This window comes from Lactuca saligna, chromosome 4 (genome assembly GCF_052625555.1).
Source record: "Lactuca saligna cultivar CGN05327 chromosome 4, ASM5262555v1, whole genome shotgun sequence".
Taxonomy (NCBI): domain Eukaryota; kingdom Viridiplantae; phylum Streptophyta; class Magnoliopsida; order Asterales; family Asteraceae; genus Lactuca; species Lactuca saligna.
This window is the reverse complement of record NC_136420.1, coordinates 45,228,829-45,253,301: the sequence shown is the minus strand read 5'-3', so window position 1 is coordinate 45,253,301 and position 24,473 is coordinate 45,228,829. Positions and strand designations below refer to the sequence as shown.

The window sequence follows — 24,473 nt, the reverse complement described above, 5'->3', positions numbered from 1 at the left end:
AGGTGGATGACCGCCTGAATTATATAGAGAGACCGGTGACCATTTTAGATCGGAAGACGAAAACCTTGAGGAACAAGGTTATGGAGCTGGTGAAGCTACAGTGACTACACCGCATAGGGTCATAGTGGACTTGGGAACCCGAGTAGGAGATGAGGAAGCACTATTCGAAGTTGTTCGAGACGGCGGACTACGAGGATGAAGTCTTATTCAAGTATGGGAGAATTGTAACGCTCGATAATTTCCAATGTATTTATTTAAATTAGAGTTGTTTAATTGTTATGAGATGGGCCTTAAATCATTGGATCTTTTATTATTGGGCTTAGGGTGTGCAGTACGCGGGGCATACCACCCTATGTACGTTGAGCGTACTGATGCAAAATGATCGTGGGTACCATGCATGTACGCGCTGCGTACAAAGGGGTAGCACAACATACGTGTCCAGTCCCCAAAACCATAATATTCAGGGTTTGAGCACTATTTAAAGAACATTATGACATATGATTCTTCTTTATCAACCTCCCTCTTGTCCTTAAATAGCCTCCACGAAACCCTAACCCCATTGTTTAGTGTTCTTGAGATTGGAAGGTCTTTTGAGTGCTTTTTGTTATGTTTTGTCCCATTTTCAAGGAAGAGAAGGTTGGAGCAAGGTGGTGGTTCAAGGAGAAGCTTGTAGATCTAGATTATCTGCTCCATTTCTAGCTTGTGAAAGGTATAAAGTCTTGATCTTGATCTTTCGAAGGTTAGATCTCCATGTTTTTTTTCTTTTGGACCCTTTTTGGTCCCATAGATGAGCTCTTATGGATTATTCCCGTTTCTGAAGCTTAGTGTTACTCTTGGTGTTCTTTGGGTCCTACAGTCATAAAGTTCCAACCTTTGAAGCTTTAATCCAACCATGCATGAGTAATGGCCATTTTTATGGAAGTATATTGTTATATTTCGAGTTTGGGCCCATTTGGGGCATGCAAAACCACCAAGTTGTCGACTTTATGGGTTAAGATGTTTTATATGACTCAGATCTGTGATTGGGACTATTGGACTTAAGTGGTTAAGGCTTATTGGAGAAAAGGCTTAATGGGTGAGCACGATGGGTGTACAAGCTCGTACGCTGGGCGTACAAGCCATGCAACGTGTATGCTTAGAGTACAGCTGAGTACGCCCCGCGTACTCAGGCAGTTAGGATTGGTTGTGTTTGGGCCTCGGGTTGGGCCAATTTCTTGGAGTTTATTGCTTTGGGCCTTTCAGTCCATCAGAAATTAGGCTTTTGGATTAAGGAATTTTAATGGGCCTTAGGGAAGGGCCTATTTGGGGGTTTGGGCCTAATTTGGAAAATTGGGCTATAAGTGGGCCTTTGTGGATCTTTTGGTTTTGGGCCTTATAGTTTATGGTTTTTGGCCTTAGTTTTGGATCAAGCTAGTAGGGGACTAAAATCGAAAAGTATCTCGTAACAAATTGGATTTGGGCCCAATTTTGATAATGAGATACTTAGTTTGCGGCCATTCATGGCTTCATACGGTCTCATGTTGAGGCGTCGATTGATGATACTTCAATTTTGAGTGAAGCAGACAGTGGATACAACTTCATCCCAAAGATAAAGTGGAAGATTTGCAAAGTTGAGCATCGATCGAGCAGCTTCAACGAGAAATTGTAGGGAGCAGAGAAATTGTAGTCAATGCCTTTATCGAAGAGGAATTTCTCAATGGTGACATTGGTGAATTCCGAGCCCTTATCACTCCAAATTCGTCTTACAGGTAGCTTGACGAGGACTTCAATTCCTTTGATAAAATTAATAAGTTCCGAGGCTATCTCAGATTTCGTCGTAAGGAAGAAGACCCATGTGAGCCTTGTAAAATCATCAACAGTCACAAGAATGTACTTTTTGTGATGCAGACTTTCTACAGTAGAGGGTCCACAAAGATCAATATGTAGAAGTTCTAATGGTTCCGAAATTTATTTTTCGATAATAACAAGATGACCTTTCTTTGATTGCTTCCCACCTTCACATGCAACACACAAGTGATCATTTTCGAACTTGAGGAGCGGCTGACCTTTGACCATTTCACAGGAAACAAGATCATTCATATATCGGAAGTTTAGATGAGCAAGCCTTCGATGCCATATCCAACTGACATCATGAACGACCTTTGAGAATAGACAGAGTCGAGTCTTGCCAATGATCATGTTGATGTCTAGAGGATACATGTTCTTGTTGCGATTTGATTTGATTAGACATTCTTTCCGATCTTCTGTCATGACGTAGCTATGCTTTTCGCAGAACTCAACTCTTTGGTTAGAGTTAGTGAGTTGAGTTATGCTAATCAGATTGTGCTTCAGGTCAGCTACATATGCCACATTTGAGACAGAGAAATTGCCATTTTTGAGGATGCCATAACCTCAGATCTAAGAATTGGAGTTGTTGTCATACGTCACATAGCCAACATTTGGAGAGAGTTTGAGATCACACATAAAGTCTTTTTGCCCCGTCATGTGCATGGAACAAGCAATATCAATATCTCATATTGTATCTTGTTCCGAAGCACAAAGTGCCTGCAAAATCGGTGCATTTTGGAGTTTTTAGGCTCCGAGTTAGTTTTTGGGACGTTGGTACGTGCTTTGGACTTGGGTTATGACTTTTGAGCCACGAATGTCTTAGAGGGTTTTTTCCGAGATACTTTTGGAAAGAAGAAAAGAGCCATGATCTTTTCATTGATCTAAAAATCATATTCAACAACATGTTGTTTAGGAACAACTTTTCTCGGGCAAACAATTTTCGGAGTTGTAGGAATCACAATGTCACTTGAAGTTGTAGTTTCTTTTTCAACACTTTTTACTTTCCTCTCAAAATTTTGCTTTGAATTATTGAAATTTTTTGAGTAACAGTGTTCTTAGCAACTCGTTCTTTGTTCGCTATTTTTGATGGCACATTTAGTTTTGAAAGCTGTTGTGGTTTGAAAATCGTACCATCAGATTTAGCAATAAATACAAAGGAAACTGTCCGAGGAGAGTTAGTTTTAATGGGATGAGTATCAACAATAGTCTTTTTCGGAATGGGACTAACAACCTTGTTTTGAGCTACCAAACTAGGAGCATTGGATGATCTTTTAAGAATCTTAACATGCACAAATGTGTTGTGGTTCGTAGTGGATGAGCTAACAATCCGAGATACTTTCTTTTTGAAATTCTCGATGAATCTGGAATCATGTCTTGACCTAATTTCCTTTTTGAGGGCATTTTTGGCTTCAATCTTAGGATCGACGACATCTTTCCTATTTAACGAAGGTTTCTTCCGAGAGTCAAATGATGACTTGGAAGTTTGGCCAATTGATGGGTTGTTAAACTTAGACTTAATTGGCACTAGGGTTGTTTTTGAAATTACTTGAGAGTTAGAAACATACGAGTCGGATGAATAATCACCTAAGATTGCTTCTTCAACATCATTATCTAAAGATGCCCAAACAAAATCTGATCTATCAGAGTCAGTTCCAGTTGTCTTTGGAATTATTTCCTCAAAAAACACAATTGTTAAGAGGATTGAAGTTCGGAATCTAAACTCTAGTATGGGTGATGCTAGGGAATGATTCCGAGGTCTGATTCAAGTCCAAGTGTATCAGAGGTGGAAGATGTGTGAAATCAAGACATTTGACAACTGTGGGTTGAAACTCGGGAATCAGAGATTGAAAGTGGTTCGAGGTCTCAGGAAGGGGTAAATATGGTGAGACATGGGTATCTGAATGTTTGTGGTTCGTAATGCCTCCCATAAAAGTTAGATTTTGTAACTTTTTCAAGGGACGAACAATAGATTTTAGAAACTCGCTTCCGAGACCAAATGTTTTGGACCAAGGATGACGAAATTATGAGTCATCCATTCAATTGCTTCTAGAATATCTATGGCATGATATAAAACATTAATTTTGGCTTCAGTGGTTGTTATACATTTCACATTTATCTTTAAATTTGATAAATTCATCTTGATACATTACAAACTCGCATCCTATTGATTTTATCTTAAGCTTCATATCCTCAAAACGTAGTCTGTCTAAGATGAGTTAATTTCAGTTTTCATCTTCTCACTTACTTTTATGGCAAATTTATAGGCTTTATGAATGATGGTTATTTCTGATTGGATCTAGGTCATCATCCCTGAACCCGATGACAAGTAGCATTCATCACATTCGTTCGTTTATCGGCCATAAGACACGTGTTTCTTCAGGTGCTCACATTGTTCTCATCTACTGAATCGTTCAGTCAACATGACCACACAATCGCTTACCAAAAATTTTGACTCTCCCTTTCCCCTCGTTCCAGCGACGTCAACAACAGCCTCCATCGCCACCCTCTTCTTTCCCTCCCCGCCACGGGCGCCACGCTTCTCCTTCCCAGTAGCCACCGACGCCGCCGTCTTCTTTCCCCACAGCAGCGATCAGAGATATAATCAGGGGAAACCTAAGTTATCAATTATCTCAGGCACGTCTTGCAGTCTTGTTGAAGATCTCCACGGCTTTAACTTATAATAATTTGCATTTTCAGGGTTCCAACTTCCAAAACCCTAACACCTTCAAAGACGAGAATTATCAACACGTTTCTTTTACCCTTTTCATAAAGTACGTACGTCTACATAGCTCAAATCTTTCGGTTCGGTTTACCAAACATAAGGCCTTCTATTTTTCATTCCAATTTTGATGCTTGTTTGTGTACTATATATAAGTTTTTGATGTCAAACACTGTTACAGTCATACTGTTGTGATTTCTATATAATGCTCTGTTTCCTTTTTCGTATTGACACATGTCTGCTGGAGCTCTAAAAAAACCTGCACACAATCTGTTTGTGTAAATGCCCAAGTGAACATGCGGGTTGCTTTTCAACTCTTACCTGTTAACTTTATAATGCTATGAAAACACACCAAATGTATTAGTTAGATTCTTTCACACACATTTGATACTGGAATTGAATTGTATTGATTTACATCAACACTCGATAGTTGTTGATTCAATATCTCAGAGGCCTAAAGGCTTCCGTTTCATTACATTTGAAATCTGGTTTGAATTGAAATAACTCAAAAGGCTAAAACCGTCTTCTTGTCCTCTTGTATCACATTTCAAGAATCTCTCATTTAACTGTTTGAGTTTGTTTCTTTCAGAATGGACATTGCCAGTGTACCCATTCAATTTCAATCAAATCAATTGCACAGAAACCTCTTTGTTGCATAAGGTTGATTCAGTCAGGCATTTCTACAAACACTTGATCAACACTCCAATTCTCACAAACTCAATGGCAAATCAACTGATCAAACCTCCAAACAACTTCACCAAATCATTGAAAAATCTTTACTTCATAGCCTCAAATCTACAATCGATGACAACAAGCAAACGAGTTCAAGATCGAAGCCAAAAGAAACGAGTCCACGCCCTTGAAGTTGCAGTTGAAAAACACAAAATCGCATCCAAAATCTTGTTTTTATTGGAACTACTAAAACATGAACCCGAACAAATCATACCCATAAGATCTCTTGATCAACACAGACGCCCTCTCAACTTGCCAAAACCCCACAAAATATCAGACTTCATTCGAAAATCCCCAAAGTTATTTGAGTTGTATAAGGATCAAAAGGGTATAACATGGGTTGGCTTAACAAAAAAAGGTGAAGAATTAATCGAAGAAGAAGAGAGATTAATAGCAGAAAATGAAGAGAAAGCTGTTGAACATGTAACAAGGCTTTTGATGATGTCAGTTGAAAAGACTCTTCCTTTAGATAAAATCGCACATTTTAGGAGGGATTTGGGTTTGCCTTATGATTTTAGGAAACATTGGGTGCATAAATATCCTGAAATTTTTAGGGTTTTTAAAAACGAAGATGAAATCGAGTTCTTGAAGCTTGTTTCTTGGAACCCAAACTGGTGTGTTACTGAAGTAGAGAAAAAAGTTTTAGGTATCACAAAAGCAGACGATTATACCCCTGGTGTACTTTCATTACCATTTCCAATGAAATTCCCTCCTGATTACAAGAAAGTGTATAGATATAAAGGGCAGATTGAGAATTTTCAAAAAAGGGAATATCTTTCTCCTTATGCAGATGCTAAAGAGCTTAAAGCTGGATCTGTAGAGTTTGATAAACGAGCAATTGCAGTAATGCATGAAGTGTTGAGTTTTATGAATGAGAAACGATTAGTTACTGATCATTTGACTCATTTTAGAAGAGAATTTGTGATGCCACAGAAGCTTATGAGAATCTTGTTGAAGCATTTTGGGATTTTTTATGTTTCTGAAAGAGGGAAAAGGTTTAGTGTGTTCTTGACAGAAGCTTATGAAGGTTCTGAATTGATTGAGAAATGTCCATTGGTTGTTTGGAAGGAGAAAGTTGTGAGTCTTACTGGTTATAGAGGAAGGAAGAAAAAGATTGAAACTTTTGATGATTTTGATGATTTGGAGGATGATGATTTGTTTGAGAGTGATTCTGATGATGAGAAGACTATTCGGATTGATCAAGAAGATGATATGATGAGTAGTGATGTTGAAGATGAATTGATTCCAGAATGTTCTGAGATGGATATTTCAGAAGTTCAGAAAGCTTATACAGAGAAGTAAACATTTTTAAGGTTAGAAATCTTAGTTTTATAGTCAAACATAAAAAAACTACACTGCCATTCTTAAGAATGATCAATTTTGACTTCAATATTCTGTTCAATTTTTGTGAATCGTGAAACTGTATTATTTTCTAATAATTTTTGTAAGGATGCTGTTTATTTGCAATTTCACTTCTAAATATAATAGACACTAAAACAGTAGCTAAGTGGGAGTTCATGTGTAAAAAATTAAAGATTTAATCAGAGTATCAGACATTGGAATAGTTGGTTGCTATAAAAGAAGAATGACTCACATTTTTACAAAAATGATATCTGTTGGTATTTTGCAAAAGAAATATAAAAAAATAAATAGTTATCCGTTGGTGTACTTTCATTACCATTTCCAAGCTCCTCAGGAAGTTCCTCTATGGCACACTCCTTGAGGTTAAGATGCCTTAAATGTTGTAAACTACAAAGGCTTACTGGAAGACTCTTCAGATCTCTGCAAGAACTGAGATCTAGGGATCCAATTGATGAGGGTAGTTCTTCAATATTGTTCTTTGAAAACTTAAGCTCTCGTAAGTCCACAATTAGATCTGGGAACTCCCACAAAGATAAATCATTTAGATCAAGAACCTCAACTGATTCCAACAGCTTGATAAATGAGAGAGATCTCAATCTCGTACAGAAATCTAGGTTCAAGTACACTAGATTTTTTCCACATCCAGTGGGCACGTGAACTTATACCAAATTATCGTATTAACCTCTCAAGATTCGGAGCCATCCCAAGGTCAAGGGTCCTCAACTTTGTAAAACCTAGGTCAAGGATTCTAAGCTTGTTGAGAACCTGTTGCAAGCAAACAAAAAAATGAGTTTGAAGGGATAATCCGTCTCCACAACTTAACAATGTCGCTTAGACAATGGTGTAATTTAGAAAAAAAAAAAAAAAAAACTAGGTAAAATGCACAACATTATTATTGGAAAGAACATTATTTTACCTTTTGTTCTCCTTTCCAAAGTTCTACGATTCCACTTAAACTCATGTCAAGCACAACAAGATTATTGGCTTGAAACGTTTTTGGTAAATAATTATAAGGGTAAGCTCTCCAACAAAGATATCTTAAAGCTTTTGGAAAGTATTGGCTAACTTGATTGAATTTCCAATCAACAGTAATCCAACAATATTCAGAACCATAACACATGTCACTAAGTTCCTTCATTTTTCCTAGACCTCTCATAATAATTTCAGGACGGAGCTCCTCTGAAATTATTATAGATTTTGTTGCTTCAGTGCCCTACGATCAAAAAACAATGGCCATCAAACTTATGTCGTATCTAATGAAAATGATTTAGGTTGTGTACATGTTTGACACACTATTTGAAAAGCTAGTTTATAATCTACTTTAGTGGTCTCACAAAACACTAAATTGCAATAAACTAACTTATGCACGCACAACACAATCTTATATAGTTTTCTATAGCACAAGTATCATGATCCTTACCAAGTTGTTAGCCAATACATCTTCAATTCCCTCATGAATAAACAATCGGCTATGTCTTCTTGGATAATCAGGGTGCAATCGACGAACAATATTCCTTCCCATTTCTTGTAGATGATCATGCATGTGCAAGAACATACTTGAACTAGTTATGAGAGATTTTTCCTCAAGAACTCTTAAACCAATTCTAGCATGAAATCCACAGCTTTCAAATATTCTAATTGCATCCTCCTTGAACATATCTTTTAGTCCACATGCAACATCAAGGAATATTTCCTTGTAGTCATCCTCTAGTGCGATATAGCTTAACTCCAATTTTTCCAAGGTTTCCTTAAGTGGAATTCTTTTGAGTCTTTTAAGTGCATCCCTCCATTCAAGCTCATCTTTCTCATAGAGAAAAGAACCCCAAAACTTTGATTGTTAAGGGAAGACCAACAGCATGACGTACAACTTCAAGTGATAGATTTTCATACCCTTTAAATAGAAGAACTGTCCCAAATGCATATCTATTGAAAAGAGTAATGTCTTCTGCATTAGTTAATAGATTGACATTATGAATCAGATCTACTCCATGTGCCTTCAACAACTGCTCATCTCTTGTTGTAATAATAATTCGACTTCCCAGCTTAAACCAATTAGTAGCCCTAGCTAACGCTTCAAGCTGACTTATATGATCTACATTGTCTAGAACCACAAGAACTTTTTTATGGCACAACCTCTCACTTAACATTTTTCTCCCATCATGTACACTATTTACAGTGTAGCCTTGATAATGTAATATGTCTGAAATGATTTGTTTTTGCTAAGACTGCAAACCATGCCCTTTAGAAACTTCCCTCACATTCTCAACAAAGCTTATACCATCAAATTGAGTTGATACTTTATCAAAAATAGATCTAGCAAGAGTTGTCTTACCACTACCTCCCATTCCCTTGATCCCTATCATTCGAACAACATTCAAATTATCGATTTGTAAAGACGACTCTGCATCCTGCACTCGATGATGCATGCCTATTAAATTTTCATCATCGCTAAAATGAATGGAACGTAATTTCAGCAAAATTTGTTCAACAATAATTTCGATGACTTTAGCTTCATACCTGTAGATTAGAGAATATTCAGTTAGCTTGATGATCAAGATCCTATACATGAAAAATTAGTTTTTGGGTCTATGGCATACTCACTTAAGTTGAACACTAACATACACATACTTTATTTTTCATCTATCATTAGGACTTTGAATTAGAATTTGATAACACAACATGAGATGCTAGTGATAACCCTTATACTGTTATACATCCTAGTCTACACATTGGTTTGAAAGAAACAAAATGAAAGAATATTACAAATATGAGGAAGGAATTACCCATTAGAAGTGTCCTTTAATTCCCACCAAGCTAGATTGGTTGCTTCACCGAGAGCCTCTCTCCATTTCACAGTAGCCTATTCCATTTTATGTATGGATAAGGCTTCTGCAAATGCTCAATTTGGTTTTCAGACTTCAGAAGGTTCCACATCATAGAACACACGGTAAGCAGACTACTGATCATTTGATTTTTGGCACTCCATAATCTTGACAAGCTCCCTCAAGCACCAAGATGGAGATGCATAGTTCAGTGAGAAAATAATAATAAAGATTTTTGAATCTTCAATCGACTTCAAGAGCTCTTCATCGATCTTTTTTCCTTTCTGGAGTCTTTCATCATCCTTGTAGGCGTGAATTCTGCTCCGCTCAAGAGCAGCATATAGATGATCAACAAAGGTCTTACGGGTGTCTTCACCTCTAAAGCTCAAAAAGACATCATATTGATAGCTCTTGTGGATGGATAAAGTTGAAGAAGAAGCCATTGAAGGTATGTTTGGCATATCCCATGAAATCAACTCTTTGTTGGGGGAAGTTTTTACTAAATGACAGGAAAGAGTAGGCATGAGATGAAAAATTCTCATACTAATATAATGCTTAAAATGTTAACCACACATTTAGATCTTGACTCTTACAAGAGGCACCGTGTACAAAAATGTCTTACAATTGATGCATACTAAATTGAGTAAATTACATGAATGGTCCCTATGGTTTGGGGTAATTTGCGCGTTGGGTCCCTAACTTATTTTTTTAACTCGGAAGGTCCCTACTGATTGTTTTTGTTGCGCACTTGGTCTCTACTGTTTGTTTTTATTATGCGCTTGGTCCCTGTCTTACTTAAAAAAAAATATTATTTATATAGGAAAAAATGGTGGGGTAGGTAAAATAAGGTGAGGGGAGTGGGGTTGGGGTGTGTTTATTTAAATAAATTAAAAAATCAAATGAAAAATAGTATTTTTAGGTAAGACAGGGACCAAACGTATAACAAAAACAAACAGTATGGACCTTCCTAGTTAAAAAAGTAAGTTAGGGACCAAACACGCAAATTATCCTAAACCATAGGAACCATCCGTGTAATTTACTCTATTAAATTATTAATTAAGCATTTCTATAAAGTCAATTAGTCAAACATACAATGTTATCACCGACATCACTTATTTTTTTTTTTTTTTTATGAATCACGAGCATTTAATTATACAAAATAGGTGCACCGAGTTTCTTAACTCACATTAAAACAATTCAAAGACTTAATTGCATTTTTTAAAAAAATTGTTATTTTTCTTAAGTTATTTTTTTTTAAGAAATAGTAAGGGTGCGTTTGGTTGTAGAAAACCGTTTTTAGTTAATAGAGTTAGTTTTCATTTTCAAATTTCAATGAAAATTATAGAAAAAGCCTTTGGTTAGAATCGGTGGAGAACATTTTTCATCTTAGAAATTTAGAAAACTTTGAAAAACTATAAAAATCACTTTTATAATTTACATGCAATTTAAAAAATAGAAAATTTTCATTTTTTTAGAATTTTTTTGAAAACCTAATTAACCAAACGCGTTTTTAAAATTTTCATTTCATTTGAAAATTTTCATGGAAAGTTATAATTTTTTTTGCAACCAAACACACTCTAAGGATTTTCCATCCATATGAGCATACAAAGTGGTCACAGGAAAGAAGCGGGTGAGGATTAGGATGCAATGGTATCAACATGTTACCTGACAAGGCTAAAAAGACGGGTTTACAATACAAAATCAACCATATAAATACCATTTCAACCTTCTCATTTTTCACATCATTTTTCCGGTTTCGTCTCAATTTCAAGTTGTGATAGGGCTTAAAAGACGAGTTCAAACTGAAGCAAGAGTAAAGCTATGCTACGGGTTCACAAGTTCCACCACCATTTGATTTATTCAAACATAATATAATTCAATGTTTATGTTACCACGATTTCATTATAAAAACCATTACCCCCACAATTAATTTTGGCATAGTCTGTCACAATTTGCTAACAGTGATATCCGAGACACATATTTGATGCATGGAATCAATCAAACAATGGTAAAAGCCGATTAGTATACGAGGGTCCTACTCAGAAATCTACCACTTCCGGGACACAACAATCTAGGAGATATTTTTATCTCTCCCAAGGTGTCCAAGAACGCTGAATATGAGACATCAATGGTAGGAATTCAATATGTTTGGCAAACCTTAAGCTATAGTGGCTAGATTTGTGTTTTTTCCCCTAACATATTATAAGAAGAACATCACCAAATTGATTATGAAAATTCAGGATAATGACTTAGGAGGGTAACAAACACATTTTTGTTTACATTTAGTCGCTTTTTTGTACTTGAAGAACACGATCATAAGGTTTTTCGAATTTGAAAAAAAATCTGCAAAAGACCGAGTTCTAGAATCGATTTCATGTTTGTGTTAGTGGAATTGCTTTATGTTCAAACCCTTTAGATTTCAAGGGTTTTTGATTTCTATTCTAGCTCTTTGATTTCAGATTAAAGCCTTCGAGTTTAGATATGGCATTTGATTTCAAGGGTTTTCTTGTTTTTAGATATGTTCTTGTCTTGTTTTTATTTAATATTATTCTTTTTAAGTTCATCAATATTCTAGCGTTTGAGTTTGAGTTCATCAATATATGTTCTTGAACATACGAAGATGAACAAACACACAAGAGCCTTTGAAACAACTGATCTTTATCTATATTTTGTTGGAGATTCATTGGAAAACTAATGTTGGCCGTAAAGTCGTCGGATATAACAAAGTTGTCGGAAACCTCGAATAGCCAATCATAATGGTATTATTTTAAACTCATAAATCAGTTCAATGATAAATGATAAACAAAAAAAATCCATGATTATTTCCCTGATAAGTCATTATACCATTAAATTTTTAAATATGAGGGGCCTGTTTGTTATAAAAGTGAAGTTAGTATAAAACATAGAGGGCCAAATGGTTGTGTACTGTGGTACTTTTCAGCGCTGACAACAAATTTCAATGCTCAGATACACTCTCCATGCGACTGCGGCAGCTCGCGTATGTTCTCTCTTCAACCATCGACTCTCAATTCACCAATCGAAGCAGCTCCGGGACGTATCCGACTTGTCCCAATCCGAATTAGTCGATCGCATTTGCCGTCTCCTCGTACTCCGCCGCTTCACCGCGATATCCACCCTTTCTTTCGACTTCTCCGACGACCTTTTAAACCAAGTCTTAACCAAACTAAAATTAAACCCAAACGCGTGTTTACATTTTTTTAAACTAGCTTCGAAGCAGCAGAAATTTAGACCCCATGTTAAATCATATTGTAGATTAGTTCACATTCTGTCGAGGGCGCGTATGTTCGATGAAACGAGAGCGCATTTGAGGGTACTAGTTGGGTTCTGTGAGGAAGATAGTCGTTTGGGTTTGTATATTTGGCATCAGTTAGTTAGGTTTTATCGGGAATTTGGATTTTCTCCTACGGTGTTCGACATCATCTTGAAGTTGTACGCGGAAAAAGGGTTGACAAAGAATGCACTCTACGTGTTCGATGAAATGTGTAGGTTGGGAAGAGTGCCTAGTTTGCATTCTTGTAATGGTTTACTGAGTGGTTTGGTTAGGAAGAAAGAGTTTCATTCCGTTTTTGTAGTCTATGATCAGATGAACACGATTGGACTTGTGCCTGATGTATGCACTTGTAGTATTATAGTGAACGCATACTGTAAAGATGGGAAAGTGGGAAGAGCTGCAGAGTTCATGAGAGAGATTGAGGAGGACATTGGTGTGGAGCCTAACATAGTAACATACAATAGTTTGATCAACGGGTATGTTTCTATAGGTGATCTCATAAGTGCAAAAGGAGTTTTGAGATTGATGAATAATAGACATGTGTTCAAGAATGTGGTTACATATACTCTGATCATTAAGGGATACTGCAAACAAGGGAAAATGGAAGAAGCTGAAAAGTTGCTTAAAGACATGAAAAAGGAGAATCCATCATTCATCTTAGATGAACAAGCTTATGGTGTTTTGATAGATGGGTTTTGTCAAATAGGAAAGATGAATCATGCTGTTCGAATTCAAAGCGAGATGTTAAAAGCAGGATTGAAGTTAAACTTGTTTATTTGCAATTCGATGATCAATGGATACTGTAAACTAGGCCAAGTCAATGAAGCTGCAAAAATGGTAAAAAGTATGAGTAAGTTGAAGTTAAAGCCAGATTCTTATTGTTATAATACTTTGATAGATGGGTATTTTAGGGAAGGTTTTATATCCAAGGCTTTTGATCTCTGTGAAAAGATGGTTCATGATGGCATAGATGTAAATATTGTAACTTATAATACCCTTTTGAAATCTTTTTGCCAAGATAACAACATCAACAAGGCTTTACAACTTTGGCATCTCATGATAAAACGAGGTTTGACACCTAATGAAGTTGGATATGGTACTCTACTTCATTGTCTCTTTAAAGTTGGAGACTTTAAAGGAGTTTTGATGTTATGGAAACAGTTTTTAGCTAAAGGGTTTATTAAACCAGTAATTGGGTTTAATATAATGCTTAATGGACTATGCAAAATGGGAAAAATGGATGAAGCAGAAAAAGTCTTTGATAAGATGAAAGAACTCGGTTGTCCACCAGACAAAATTACCTATAATACCCTTGTTGATGGGTACTGTAAAGTTGGAAACATGGAAATGGCTCTTGAAATCAAGGACACCATGGATACAAAATCTATCCCTTTGTCTATTGAAATGTATAACTCTCTTATCACTGGATATTTTAGATGTGGGAAAATGAAGATGAAGAGAGTCACAGATTTACTCGGTGAGATGCATAACAGAGGAATAATCCCCAACATTGTAACATATGGTGCCCTAATTTCTGGTTGGTGTAAAGAAGGGAAGCTGGATAAAGCATTCACTACATATTCTGAAATGAAAGAAAAGGGTTTTACTCCTAATGTTATCATATGTAGCACAATGGTGAGTTCACTTTATAGAAATGGCATGATTGATGAAGCAAACATGTTACTTCACAAGATAATGGATTTTGATCTTTTACCAAAGGACAAAAGTCTTGAGAAATTCTTCGAGTGGGATATGAAAAAGGTAAATTTCCAAAAAGTTTTTAACATTGTTAATGGAGTTGTGGAATCCACTTTTCTTCCAAACAATGTTGTGTACAATGTAGCAATTGCAGGGTTGTGTAAAGTTGGAAAAGCTGATGATGCAAAAAAATTCATTTCTGTGTTGTTAGAGAAAGGATTTGTTCCTGATAATTTCACTTATTGTACCCTAATTCATGCTTTATCGAGTAATGGTGAAGTTAATGAGGCTTTTAGTTTGCGTGATGAGATGTTGACAAAAGGTCTTGTTCCTGATATTGCTACATATAATGCTTTGATAAATGGGTTGTGTAAATCAGGGAATGTTGATAGAGCATTGAGACTATTTTATAAACTTAGGTCAAAAGGGGTGGATCCAAATGTTATTACTTATAATATTTTGATCGATGGATGTGATAAGAATGGGAAGAGTTGTGAGGTAGTGAAATTGAAAGAGAAAATGGTGAAAGAAGGTATTGCTACTTCAGTTGTGACATATTTAAGTGAAGTGAGAGAAGCTGCTAGCTGAATGTAATACATGAGTGAAGTACAAAGAGAATAAAAAAATGCATGGAAAGAGAATGTCTCTTGATTTGTATATAAAATCAGGAATTCGAATGCAAATAGTGAGAATCACATGAATGAGGTGGACCTAATTTGGGGATATGAGGTAATAAGATAATATTTGAGGTGTTTTTTTTTTAAGGTATTTGTGATTTAAAGATGTGTGTTTTTGTTAGGTTATTACTAATGAAGCGGGATATCATGGCAAGAGATGTTTTTGAAGGTACATATGAGTTTATTTAAAGTGTAATCACACACACAAGTGACAGATGAGACACTTGGGATACTTGACAAAATGCAAAGTAAAATGTTTACTATGTAACGCATGTTGACCTTATACATATCAGTGGTAAAAATGAGCCTAAATGGTTACGTACATCTTAAATGAAATGTTACTTAGAACCATGCATCCCTATTTATCATTTTTGCACAACATTAAAAAAATCTCAATTCCAATTTGGTTCCAATCTTGGAAAAAAAAGTGTGAAAATAATTTGGAATGTTTGAACATAATTACTTATTGAGCAGAATAACACGTAGTCATTTTACTAAAAGATTAAAATAAGACTTAACTATATAAGTTAACATATAATAGTCATCGAATATTCAATATAATCTTGATCAATAAGATAATACAATTGATAAATTTATAGGGACAATAATAAACAAATTAAATTGTTTGTGTTACTGTGTATTGGGTTTGTGATAATCAAAGTGATTTTTAATACGAAGAATCATACTGAATGACATGATTAACAAATGAAAATTAGTGCTCTCAAGAACATAAGTCCAATCACGTGAAACTAATTCACCAAAAACTATTATTAAGTATAATTATTTACTTTAGTTACCGATACAACTATGATTTGTTATTGTAAGAATAAGAAGAATGTGGAGAAAAAGAATAGCATATTAGAACAGCCAAAGTCATTGCTCGTGGAAGTACACTGAAGGCTTATTGCAAATGGAAGAAAAAGTTACATCAATGCTTTTGTTAATTCGTGTCTTATTTTGTCTTGTATTTTGAGAATTGTTTTGTTTTTTACAGTGTTGGGTAAAAATGTTGAAAGTAGTCAAAGTGGTAATTGATCACACATTCTCAAAGTTTTGAAAACCCTAAATAGTTACAATTAATCAACTAAAATTGATTTCCTAGAGTAATACTTTCTCTTGGTTGATTATGTTGCCAAAAAATGGGGTCAAATAAGGAAGAGCATACTTGATGTTTATTAACGACTAAAATAAGGAATGTGGTGAGAGACAAAAGGGAAGACGACGAGACTGAACAACGACGATCATGGGAAAGAAGGGCAAAGCATAGACTCTGAAGATTTCATGTGTTTTAGGAGTAAAGGGCAAAACCGTCCATTTTTTCTTTCAATTTTAAAGATTTTAAAATATAAAAAAGATTATTATAATATTAGAAACTATTAAAAAAATAGGTTTGGACAAATCTGATATTTTAAAGAGATTAAGAAGGACAAATATGATATTTAAAGTTTAGATTGGACAAATACGATATTTAGACGTTTAACAAGGGCATATACAAAATTTAGGTAAAACGGTATTTTATTCACATTTTAAAACAAGTTTTTAAACTCTTTTGTTGTTAAATCAATTTTGATTATTTGATGATAGATTCACATTGATACTATGTTATCCTTAGTCACCTCATTGCATCTACTTTTATAGAAATCGACAAATGGTGGGGGCCTGATTGAATGATTGTAGAAAAATGGTGGTGGAAGTGAAACTGTCGGACATGATTGGATGATCGTAGGATGGGTGTTAAAGTTTTTTGCTATTTCAACTTGAACTTTTAGTTTAGACTTTAATCATATATGTTTGTCAACGAACTAGGGTGTTAATAGTTTTTATGATTATAGAATTCATATCTTTACCATTAGGTAATTAATAGATATTTTAGTATATGTAATATGGATACACTATAAAATTTTGTTACTACAAAAAGAGGATTTAGCTATAAAATTTAGTAAAACTACTACAAAAAGAGGATTTAACTACAAAATTACAATAGGAAAATGACACAAAAGGCCCTATGAACTTTTTAGGGTTTACTTTTGAGTCCCTAAAGTTTTTTTCGGACTTTATGGCAACCTAAATAAGGATATGACCTGCTTTTTTAGTTTTTGTAACATGTAATAGCCGATTCAGTAACTTTTTAGACTAAAAAAACTCATATTATGTCCTTATAAAGCCAAAAAAATAAGTTTAGGGATCAGTACGAATTGAGTGTGAATCGACTTTAGGAGAAAATGAGAGTTTTTTTTGTACGAATTGATCATTGTGCTTATTTTTTTGGCTGTACAGGAACACAATATGAGTTATTTTTTTTGTCTAAAAGGTTATTAAACCGGCTATTACAGTTTGACAGGGACTAAAAGAGCATATCATATCCTAGTTTAGGGACCCATAAAGCCAGACAAAAAACTTTAGGAACTCAACGTGTAAACCTTAGAAAGATTATGGGGCATTTATGTCATTTTCCCAATTACAATTAATGAGTATTAATGAGTGTAAAATTTATACTTTTGTGAAACCTTTATTGTTTCACGAAATCTAAATTTTCAATGACTACTCTATTTTAACATGCTATAACAATACGGGTATTATGCCCACATTTACTTAAACAAATATAATATCATTAGAAATTACTTAAAAATGTTAACATAGATGCTTCACAAAACATTTGGAAGCTTGTAAAATGGTTCTCGTTGTGAAAACATAAAATTTCAAAAAGTACTCTGTTTTAACAACACATTAACAAGGATATATAATTATTTTGTCCATATATACTCAAACTACAATGTTACTAGAAAATATGCGAAGAATGTTAAAATGTAACGAAACAATTTAAAATTTTATGAAACGGTTCTTATTTGGCAAAACCTTAATTTTCAAAAACTACTTTAACTTAACCTACGATAACAAGAAAATATCCTATTTTGTTTACATTTACTCAAAGAACTACGAACATCACTACAAAGTATATGAAAGACGTTAAAATGGCCACTTCATAAAGTGCTTTTGGATTCGTGATTGGCGAAGTTATTGTGGAATATTATTTTCAACATATATTTTATATAACTTGTGATATTAGTTTGTTGCCATCTACTAGCACGAATCGATCACTCAAACCTTCACTATATTTATTGAGACAAGAAGTTCGAACATTTTGTCTATTGAAAACGTACACAACAATTTTTCATGAGTCACCAAGTAGTATTTGTGAAAAGGCGTGCAATTTTTATAAAATATCTGAAAATTTGTTATTTTGTTATATAGTCGATCTATTTTTGGTATTTTATTAATTAAATCAAAAGGTTAACAACTAAAATCATTTTTTTTATCGAAGAAAGGTAAGATTTCATTTGACTTGATCTTTTCTATATTTCACCATTAAGTATGTTCGTATCATCGTCTGACGATTGATGGACCGAGTACTTCTTTTATGGTTCAAAAAAGAATTAGTCTTGTCGTTGTCTTTGAACAGGTGAGCTTTTCTGCCATTGATTTCCTTTTCTCTATCCTTGACTCCAATAAGAACCTCCACTATAAATTCAACACCATGATCGATGAACAACAATTTTAGTATGATTAGAACAAGATGGACTACACAATCATCTTAATCTTACTACCCATTTTGTCATGGGTTTATATCTTCATCACCAAATCCAACCGTCGTCTCTCCACCAGACTGCCGCCGGGCCCATACCCACTTCCGGTCATCGGAAGCATCTTTAAACTCGGAAACAAACCACACCACTCGCTTGCCACCCTCTCAAAAACATATGGACCATTGATGTCGCTAAAACTCGGTAGCACCACCATGATAGTTGTCTCCTCGCGTGAAATCGCTCAAGAATTCTTTTCAAAACATGACATTTCCTTCTCCAGCAGATCAATCCCATATGCTGCTCATGCACACGATCGCCATAAAATCTCCATGGTTTGGTTACCAGTTGGAGATCAATGGCGTAGGCTACGAAAAATATCCAAAGAGCATTTGTTCTCCATAACCCAACTTGACGCTAGTCAGCACCTACGCAAGAAAAAGGTTCAAGAACTTGTTGACTATGTTAACAACTGTTGTCAGAATGGCAAAGCTGTAAATATAGGTCAAACTGCAGTTACCACAACTCTTAACGTTCTCTCTAACTTCATCTTCTCCATCGATTTAGCTGCGTATGATTCTGTCTCATCTCAAGATTTCAAGAACCTCGTTGGGGGTTTGATGGAAGTCGGTGGAACACCTAATCTAGCCGATTTTTTTCCTGTACTTCGTCCGTTGGATCCAAAAGGGTTGCTCCGATCAGCAAGTTTTTATACCGGGAAGTTAATGGCAATCTTTGAACAACATATAAGCAAACGGTTGAAAGAAAGAAGAACAAGTTCATTTCATCATCATGGACCTTCGTCAAGTAAAGATCTTACGGATTTGCTTCTGGACATTACCGAAAATGAGAAATCCTCAATTAGCATCGATGACATACGAAACTTGCTCTTTGTAAGTAAATCTTGTTTAAGTTCAAGATACAATAATTTTAAAATTAACGAAATGCATGTATTCATGAGCGAATGATTGGTGTACAGGATTTATTTCTTGCAGGAACTGACACCACATCAAGCACGTTGGAATGGGCAATGGCGGAGCTAATCCATAACCCGGAGAAAATGTCAAAAGCTCGATCCGAATTGGAAGAAGTAATGGGAAAGGAAGACAAAACCATTGAAGAATCAGACATCGCAACACTTCCTTACTTACAAGCCGTCGTCAAAGAAACTCTCCGGCTACACCCTCCGGTGACCTTTCTAATCCCACATAGAGCCATAGCCGACGTCGAAATCCAAGGCTACATCATCCCAAAAGACGCACAGATTCTGTGTAACTTGTGGGCTATGGGTCAAGATCCAAATGTATGGTCAGATGCACAAACTTTCCGGCCGGAGAGGTTTCTTGATGTCGGAATTGATTACAAAGGCCATGATTTTGAGCTCATACCATTTGGAGCAGGAAGAAGGATGTGTCCGGCATTGCTTCTTGCTCATAGGATGTTGCATATGATGTTGGGGGCTTTGATTTACAGGTTTGATTGGAGGATTGAAGGGATGAAACCAGAAGATATGGATATGACTGATAAGTTTGGGATTACGTTACAGAAAAACCTGCCTCTATTGGCCATACCGGTCAAAGTTTGACTTTAGTCTTAGGGTTAACTAATAAGAAAAGAACATTATAACAGAATGTTGAAGTTGAAATGTATATTTAGTTATTTACTATGTAATGTTGTTGACGTGTAATATTTATAATACGCGTACTTTTACGGGATTTTATACGAAGTTGGTGGTCTTAATTTGGTGTTACGTGGACGATAGGGAATGTAGTAATAGTCAAAATGTTCTTTCTTTTTCTCGCTTTGGGTGTGGTCATAAATAAACATAATAAACTAACAATATCCATATTGGAATGAGGTAGGTGAAACTGAAGGAGCCCAAATATTCGAATGAATAACGGATATTGGATAGTAGTAATGCTGTTCAAAGAAAATGGGGCACATTTACTTTTAGAAATGAAGACACAAGCATGACAAATATCTTTTGTTGTGTTTTTTCTTTGGATGGGACTGATATCGAAAACCTAATCGGGTGAAGTTCCGTGCCAATGCCAAAGGAATATTGTTTAGTCCTCAAGAAGAGGTAGAATCAAGTCATATTCATATAGTCATATAGAGAATGTTTGGTTGCACAATGAAACACAATATGAATAGAATGGATGGAGTAATATAATTGATAACATAATTATTTTTTTTGTTATTTTTGTTTACCATAATGGATCAGAATAAATCATCAATCAATACGGTTTGGTAAATAGGAAAACAAAAACGGATCAACAAAATAAAGGGCGATAATATTATCACGGTACTTTTTGATGCTTCCACTGAAAGTCTATTAAGATTGATAATTATGCCCCTATTAACTTAAGAGAGAGAAATATTAATCTTTTTTTTTTTTTTCAAAAAACGCAAACACCTAGAAACTCCAAACCACACTCAACAAACATACAATTCTTTTTGCCAAAAATTAATGGTGAACACGGTGGGCAATGGTGGTGGAGCTTCTTATTTTGAGTTGTGAGTGCAACTTGAAGCAGTGAACACCATCAAAAGAACGATGGGTGTTAATATTATATAAAATTGCCTAAAAAACCTAATTTTCTTCTCTCATGTTCGTATGATACAAACCCAACAGCTGGATCTGTTTTTTTTTATTCCATTCATGTACAGAAACATAGCAGGGACTAAGAGGGGTTACATAAATCGACGTGATATGTAAAATAGACAGCCACCGGAAACACAACAAGCATCAACATGATTTGGTATCCATCAGATATAGTCTGGAAACACATGAGAAGGACATGAGGAAGTAACTTGATCTGAAACAAGACGTTTTGATCTAACATCTCTCAAATTCAGCAAAAATCTAGCCACGTCCACTTCATAGATGAAAAAAACAACTTTAAATTCAGGGAAAAAAAAGTTAAAACTAGAAGTCGCAATTACCAGAAAAGACGAGAAAATTGGTAAGAGATAAGCGAATCCTTGAAAACTTTCCCCATTACCATGATCCATTTCAAAAACAAAAATTAAACTCTCATCAAACACCCGGAAAGTTTCTTTAGTAAAAATCGATTAAATGAAAAAGAAAAAACACTATTAGCAATTTGCAAATGCTGTTCCGATGAACACGAAATTCCAAACACCGCAGATTTTTTTGTGCGTTTCTTATAAAATATCAATTTAGAGAACAATGCAGATTTCTTATACGCGGAAGAACAGTGTCGTCCCTTTTTTCTTTAAAAAAATCAATTTAGAATGTTAGATCAAATTCTTATTCACCGGTGTCTTCTGCTTTTGGGGTTCGTGTGCCCATTTTAAACAAAAATAAAGTCACTCTCTTTTAATTGAATAAGGGCATAATTGTAAATCTCTATTAATTTAAGTGGAAATATAAAAAAATACAGTTGTAATATCAGCTCCCAGTTAAATGGTAATTGATGAATAAAATGTTGTAACAAAAAAATTGCATATAATTAAGGAACTTTTTTGAATATATCCAACTTATTTATTCTTCACTAGTTTATAACCCGTGAGAATTACATTTATAAAATTAATTAAAACTTCATAGTAAAAATTTAAAATTATTAATCAATTATTTCAAATACATTATTAATTAAGAGATATGTTTAGTTATATGAAATTATAATAATTCATTTAAATGAAGACATGAAATTATATATCCTTAAAATATATATTTATTTTATTTTATTTTTATTCTAATGTTACTATTTTAATGTAATTAGGAATATGAAATTTAAAATTAGAAATTAAGAATCAATTATTAATTTAATGTAATTAAAGTGGGAAATTTAAAATGGATAATTAATAGATTGATATTAATGAGGATTTCTAATATTGTGATACTTGTCAATGGGAGAATAAACTTATTTATTTACTAGGCGAATATCCGCACGTTGCGCAGAAACACCTATATAGTTGAAATATTTACAAATATATGTTTTTGTAAATATAACAATACCGGTGTTGTTAAATTTGATATAATAATTCGTATACTAAATTGATATAATATATTGATTATTTTGAATTATATGATAATATATATCTTTTATAACTATATAATCTTAACTGTTTGAATGACTTCTATCCATGAGTTACTCATAAATAAAATTAAATATAATATATGGCCTAATGTTATTTGTAGTTTTTGTTATTGTTAATTAATTTTTTAAAATTTATTTTCTTAACATTTTAATTTCTATCGTTAAAATTATTTAAAATATCAGATATTGTTTTTTTTATTTTAAATGTAACAATATAATCATTTATATAGAGTTATTTTTAACTATTGTTATTATAAGTTATTTATTTGAAAACTATTAACGATTATACAAATATCTTTAGGAAATATTTTAGTTATAATTAATTTATTTTCTTAACGTTTTAATTTCTATAATTATAATTATTTAAAATATGAAACATTGTTTTTTGATTTTAAAGGTAACAATATAATCATTTATATAGAATTATTTTTAACTAGTGTTAATGTAATTTATTTTAAGCTACTTATTTGAAAACTTGTAACGATTATACAAATACCTTTAAGAAATACTTTAGTTAAATTGATATTATAATTTAGTTTTTATATTTAGCACTACATTTATCACTTTTAACTATTCACAAAATATTTATTGGATTTTTTAAGTGGAAATGAAATTTATATTTAAGTTGACACTGTAATATTATATTTAAATTAACAATTTAAGTATTTTGTCCAAAATGTTCTAAAGTTGTAACTTTAAATTGATAATGGTTTACATACAACAACATATTTAATCGAATAAATTAAGTATAATATATTAAAAGTTAAAGACATAACTTTATAAGTAGAAGTAAAGATATTATTTTAATATTGAAATTGAGTTTATTTATGGCTACAATTTAGGTTTGATATTTATTTAACCTTATTAACCAAATTATAATCATTATTAGAAAGACACTATAATTTATCACTTTTAACTTTTTACAAAATATTATTTGGGTTGTTTAACTTAAACTAAAATTTATATTTAAGCTGGTCCTTTAAGTTTATAATTTAAATATTTTATACAAATTGTTCAAAAGTTGCAGCTTTAAAATGACAATATATTAAAACTAATATATTAATTATAATATGTAAAAAGTTATTAAAAAAAAACATAATTTTATAAGGAGAAGTAAATATATTCTTTTAATATTGAAATTTAGTTTATATATGATTACACTTTAGGTTTGATATTTATTTAATCTTATTAACCAACTTATAATCATTATTAGAAAGAAATTAAAAAGGTCATGGGAGTTTCAAATGAACGTTGTGAAAGGAAAAAAATGCTTGGGAGTTTCAAATGAATGTGGTGAAAGAAAAAATGTTTCCTTTATAATATTTTATGATATGATATGATATGATATTATATGATGATTAGAATAGGGATGTATATATTCAACTTGTGTATCAAATTCTCAATTTGTATCCAACTTGTATATTCAGTGTTAAATATATTTAACTTGTGTATTTGTCATGTATATTCAATTTGTGTATCAAATTCTCTAGTTGTATTTAAATTGTGTATCAAATTATTAATGTATATTCAACTTGTTTATCAAATTATTCATGTATACATAATTTGTGTATTCTCCGTGTATATTCAATTGTTGAAGAATATTGAATTTTTTTTTTAAAAAACTAATCAAATTTAAATAAATAAATAATTATAATAATTATATAATTATTGAAGATGGCCGTTTCCATCAATCATGATT

The 24,473-nt window shown here is 33.5% G+C and overlaps 4 protein-coding genes across 4 annotated transcripts; 3 read left to right on the top strand and 1 right to left on the bottom strand.

Moving 5' to 3' along the window:
- The first annotated feature begins 4,034 nt into the window (after positions 1 to 4,034).
- Positions 4,035 to 6,750, top strand: LOC145041747 (Ubiquitin carboxyl-terminal hydrolase family protein). Its single transcript, XM_078989914.1, has 3 exons — positions 4,035 to 4,207; positions 4,303 to 4,598; positions 5,136 to 6,750. Exon 3 carries the CDS (start codon positions 5,267 to 5,269, stop codon positions 6,578 to 6,580), a length of 1,314 nt encoding a protein of 437 aa, XP_078846040.1. The 5' UTR covers positions 4,035 to 4,207; positions 4,303 to 4,598; positions 5,136 to 5,266; the 3' UTR covers positions 6,581 to 6,750.
- Positions 6,751 to 7,309: 559 nt separating this feature from the next.
- LOC145039561 (TMV resistance protein N-like) lies at positions 7,310 to 9,905 on the bottom strand. Its single transcript, XM_078987597.1, has 6 exons — positions 9,652 to 9,905; positions 8,874 to 9,157; positions 8,490 to 8,822; positions 8,061 to 8,440; positions 7,557 to 7,853; positions 7,310 to 7,405 (listed from the first exon to the last, which is right to left on the bottom strand). Exons 1-6 carry the CDS (start codon positions 9,903 to 9,905, stop codon positions 7,310 to 7,312), a joined length of 1,644 nt encoding a protein of 547 aa, XP_078843723.1.
- A 2,488-nt stretch (positions 9,906 to 12,393) lies between these two features.
- LOC145041746 (Pentatricopeptide repeat (PPR) superfamily protein) lies at positions 12,394 to 15,516 on the top strand. Its single transcript, XM_078989913.1, has 2 exons — positions 12,394 to 15,181; positions 15,252 to 15,516. The coding sequence occupies exon 1, from the start codon at positions 12,422 to 12,424 to the stop codon at positions 15,038 to 15,040; it is 2,619 nt and encodes an 872-aa protein (XP_078846039.1). The 5' UTR covers positions 12,394 to 12,421; the 3' UTR covers positions 15,041 to 15,181; positions 15,252 to 15,516.
- A 3,187-nt stretch (positions 15,517 to 18,703) lies between these two features.
- LOC145041745 (cytochrome P450 76T24-like) lies at positions 18,704 to 20,453 on the top strand. The gene is made up of 2 exons (XM_078989912.1): positions 18,704 to 19,603; positions 19,690 to 20,453. Exons 1-2 carry the CDS (start codon positions 18,704 to 18,706, stop codon positions 20,293 to 20,295), a joined length of 1,506 nt encoding a protein of 501 aa, XP_078846038.1. The 3' UTR covers positions 20,296 to 20,453.
- Positions 20,454 to 24,473: the final 4,020 nt, after the last annotated feature.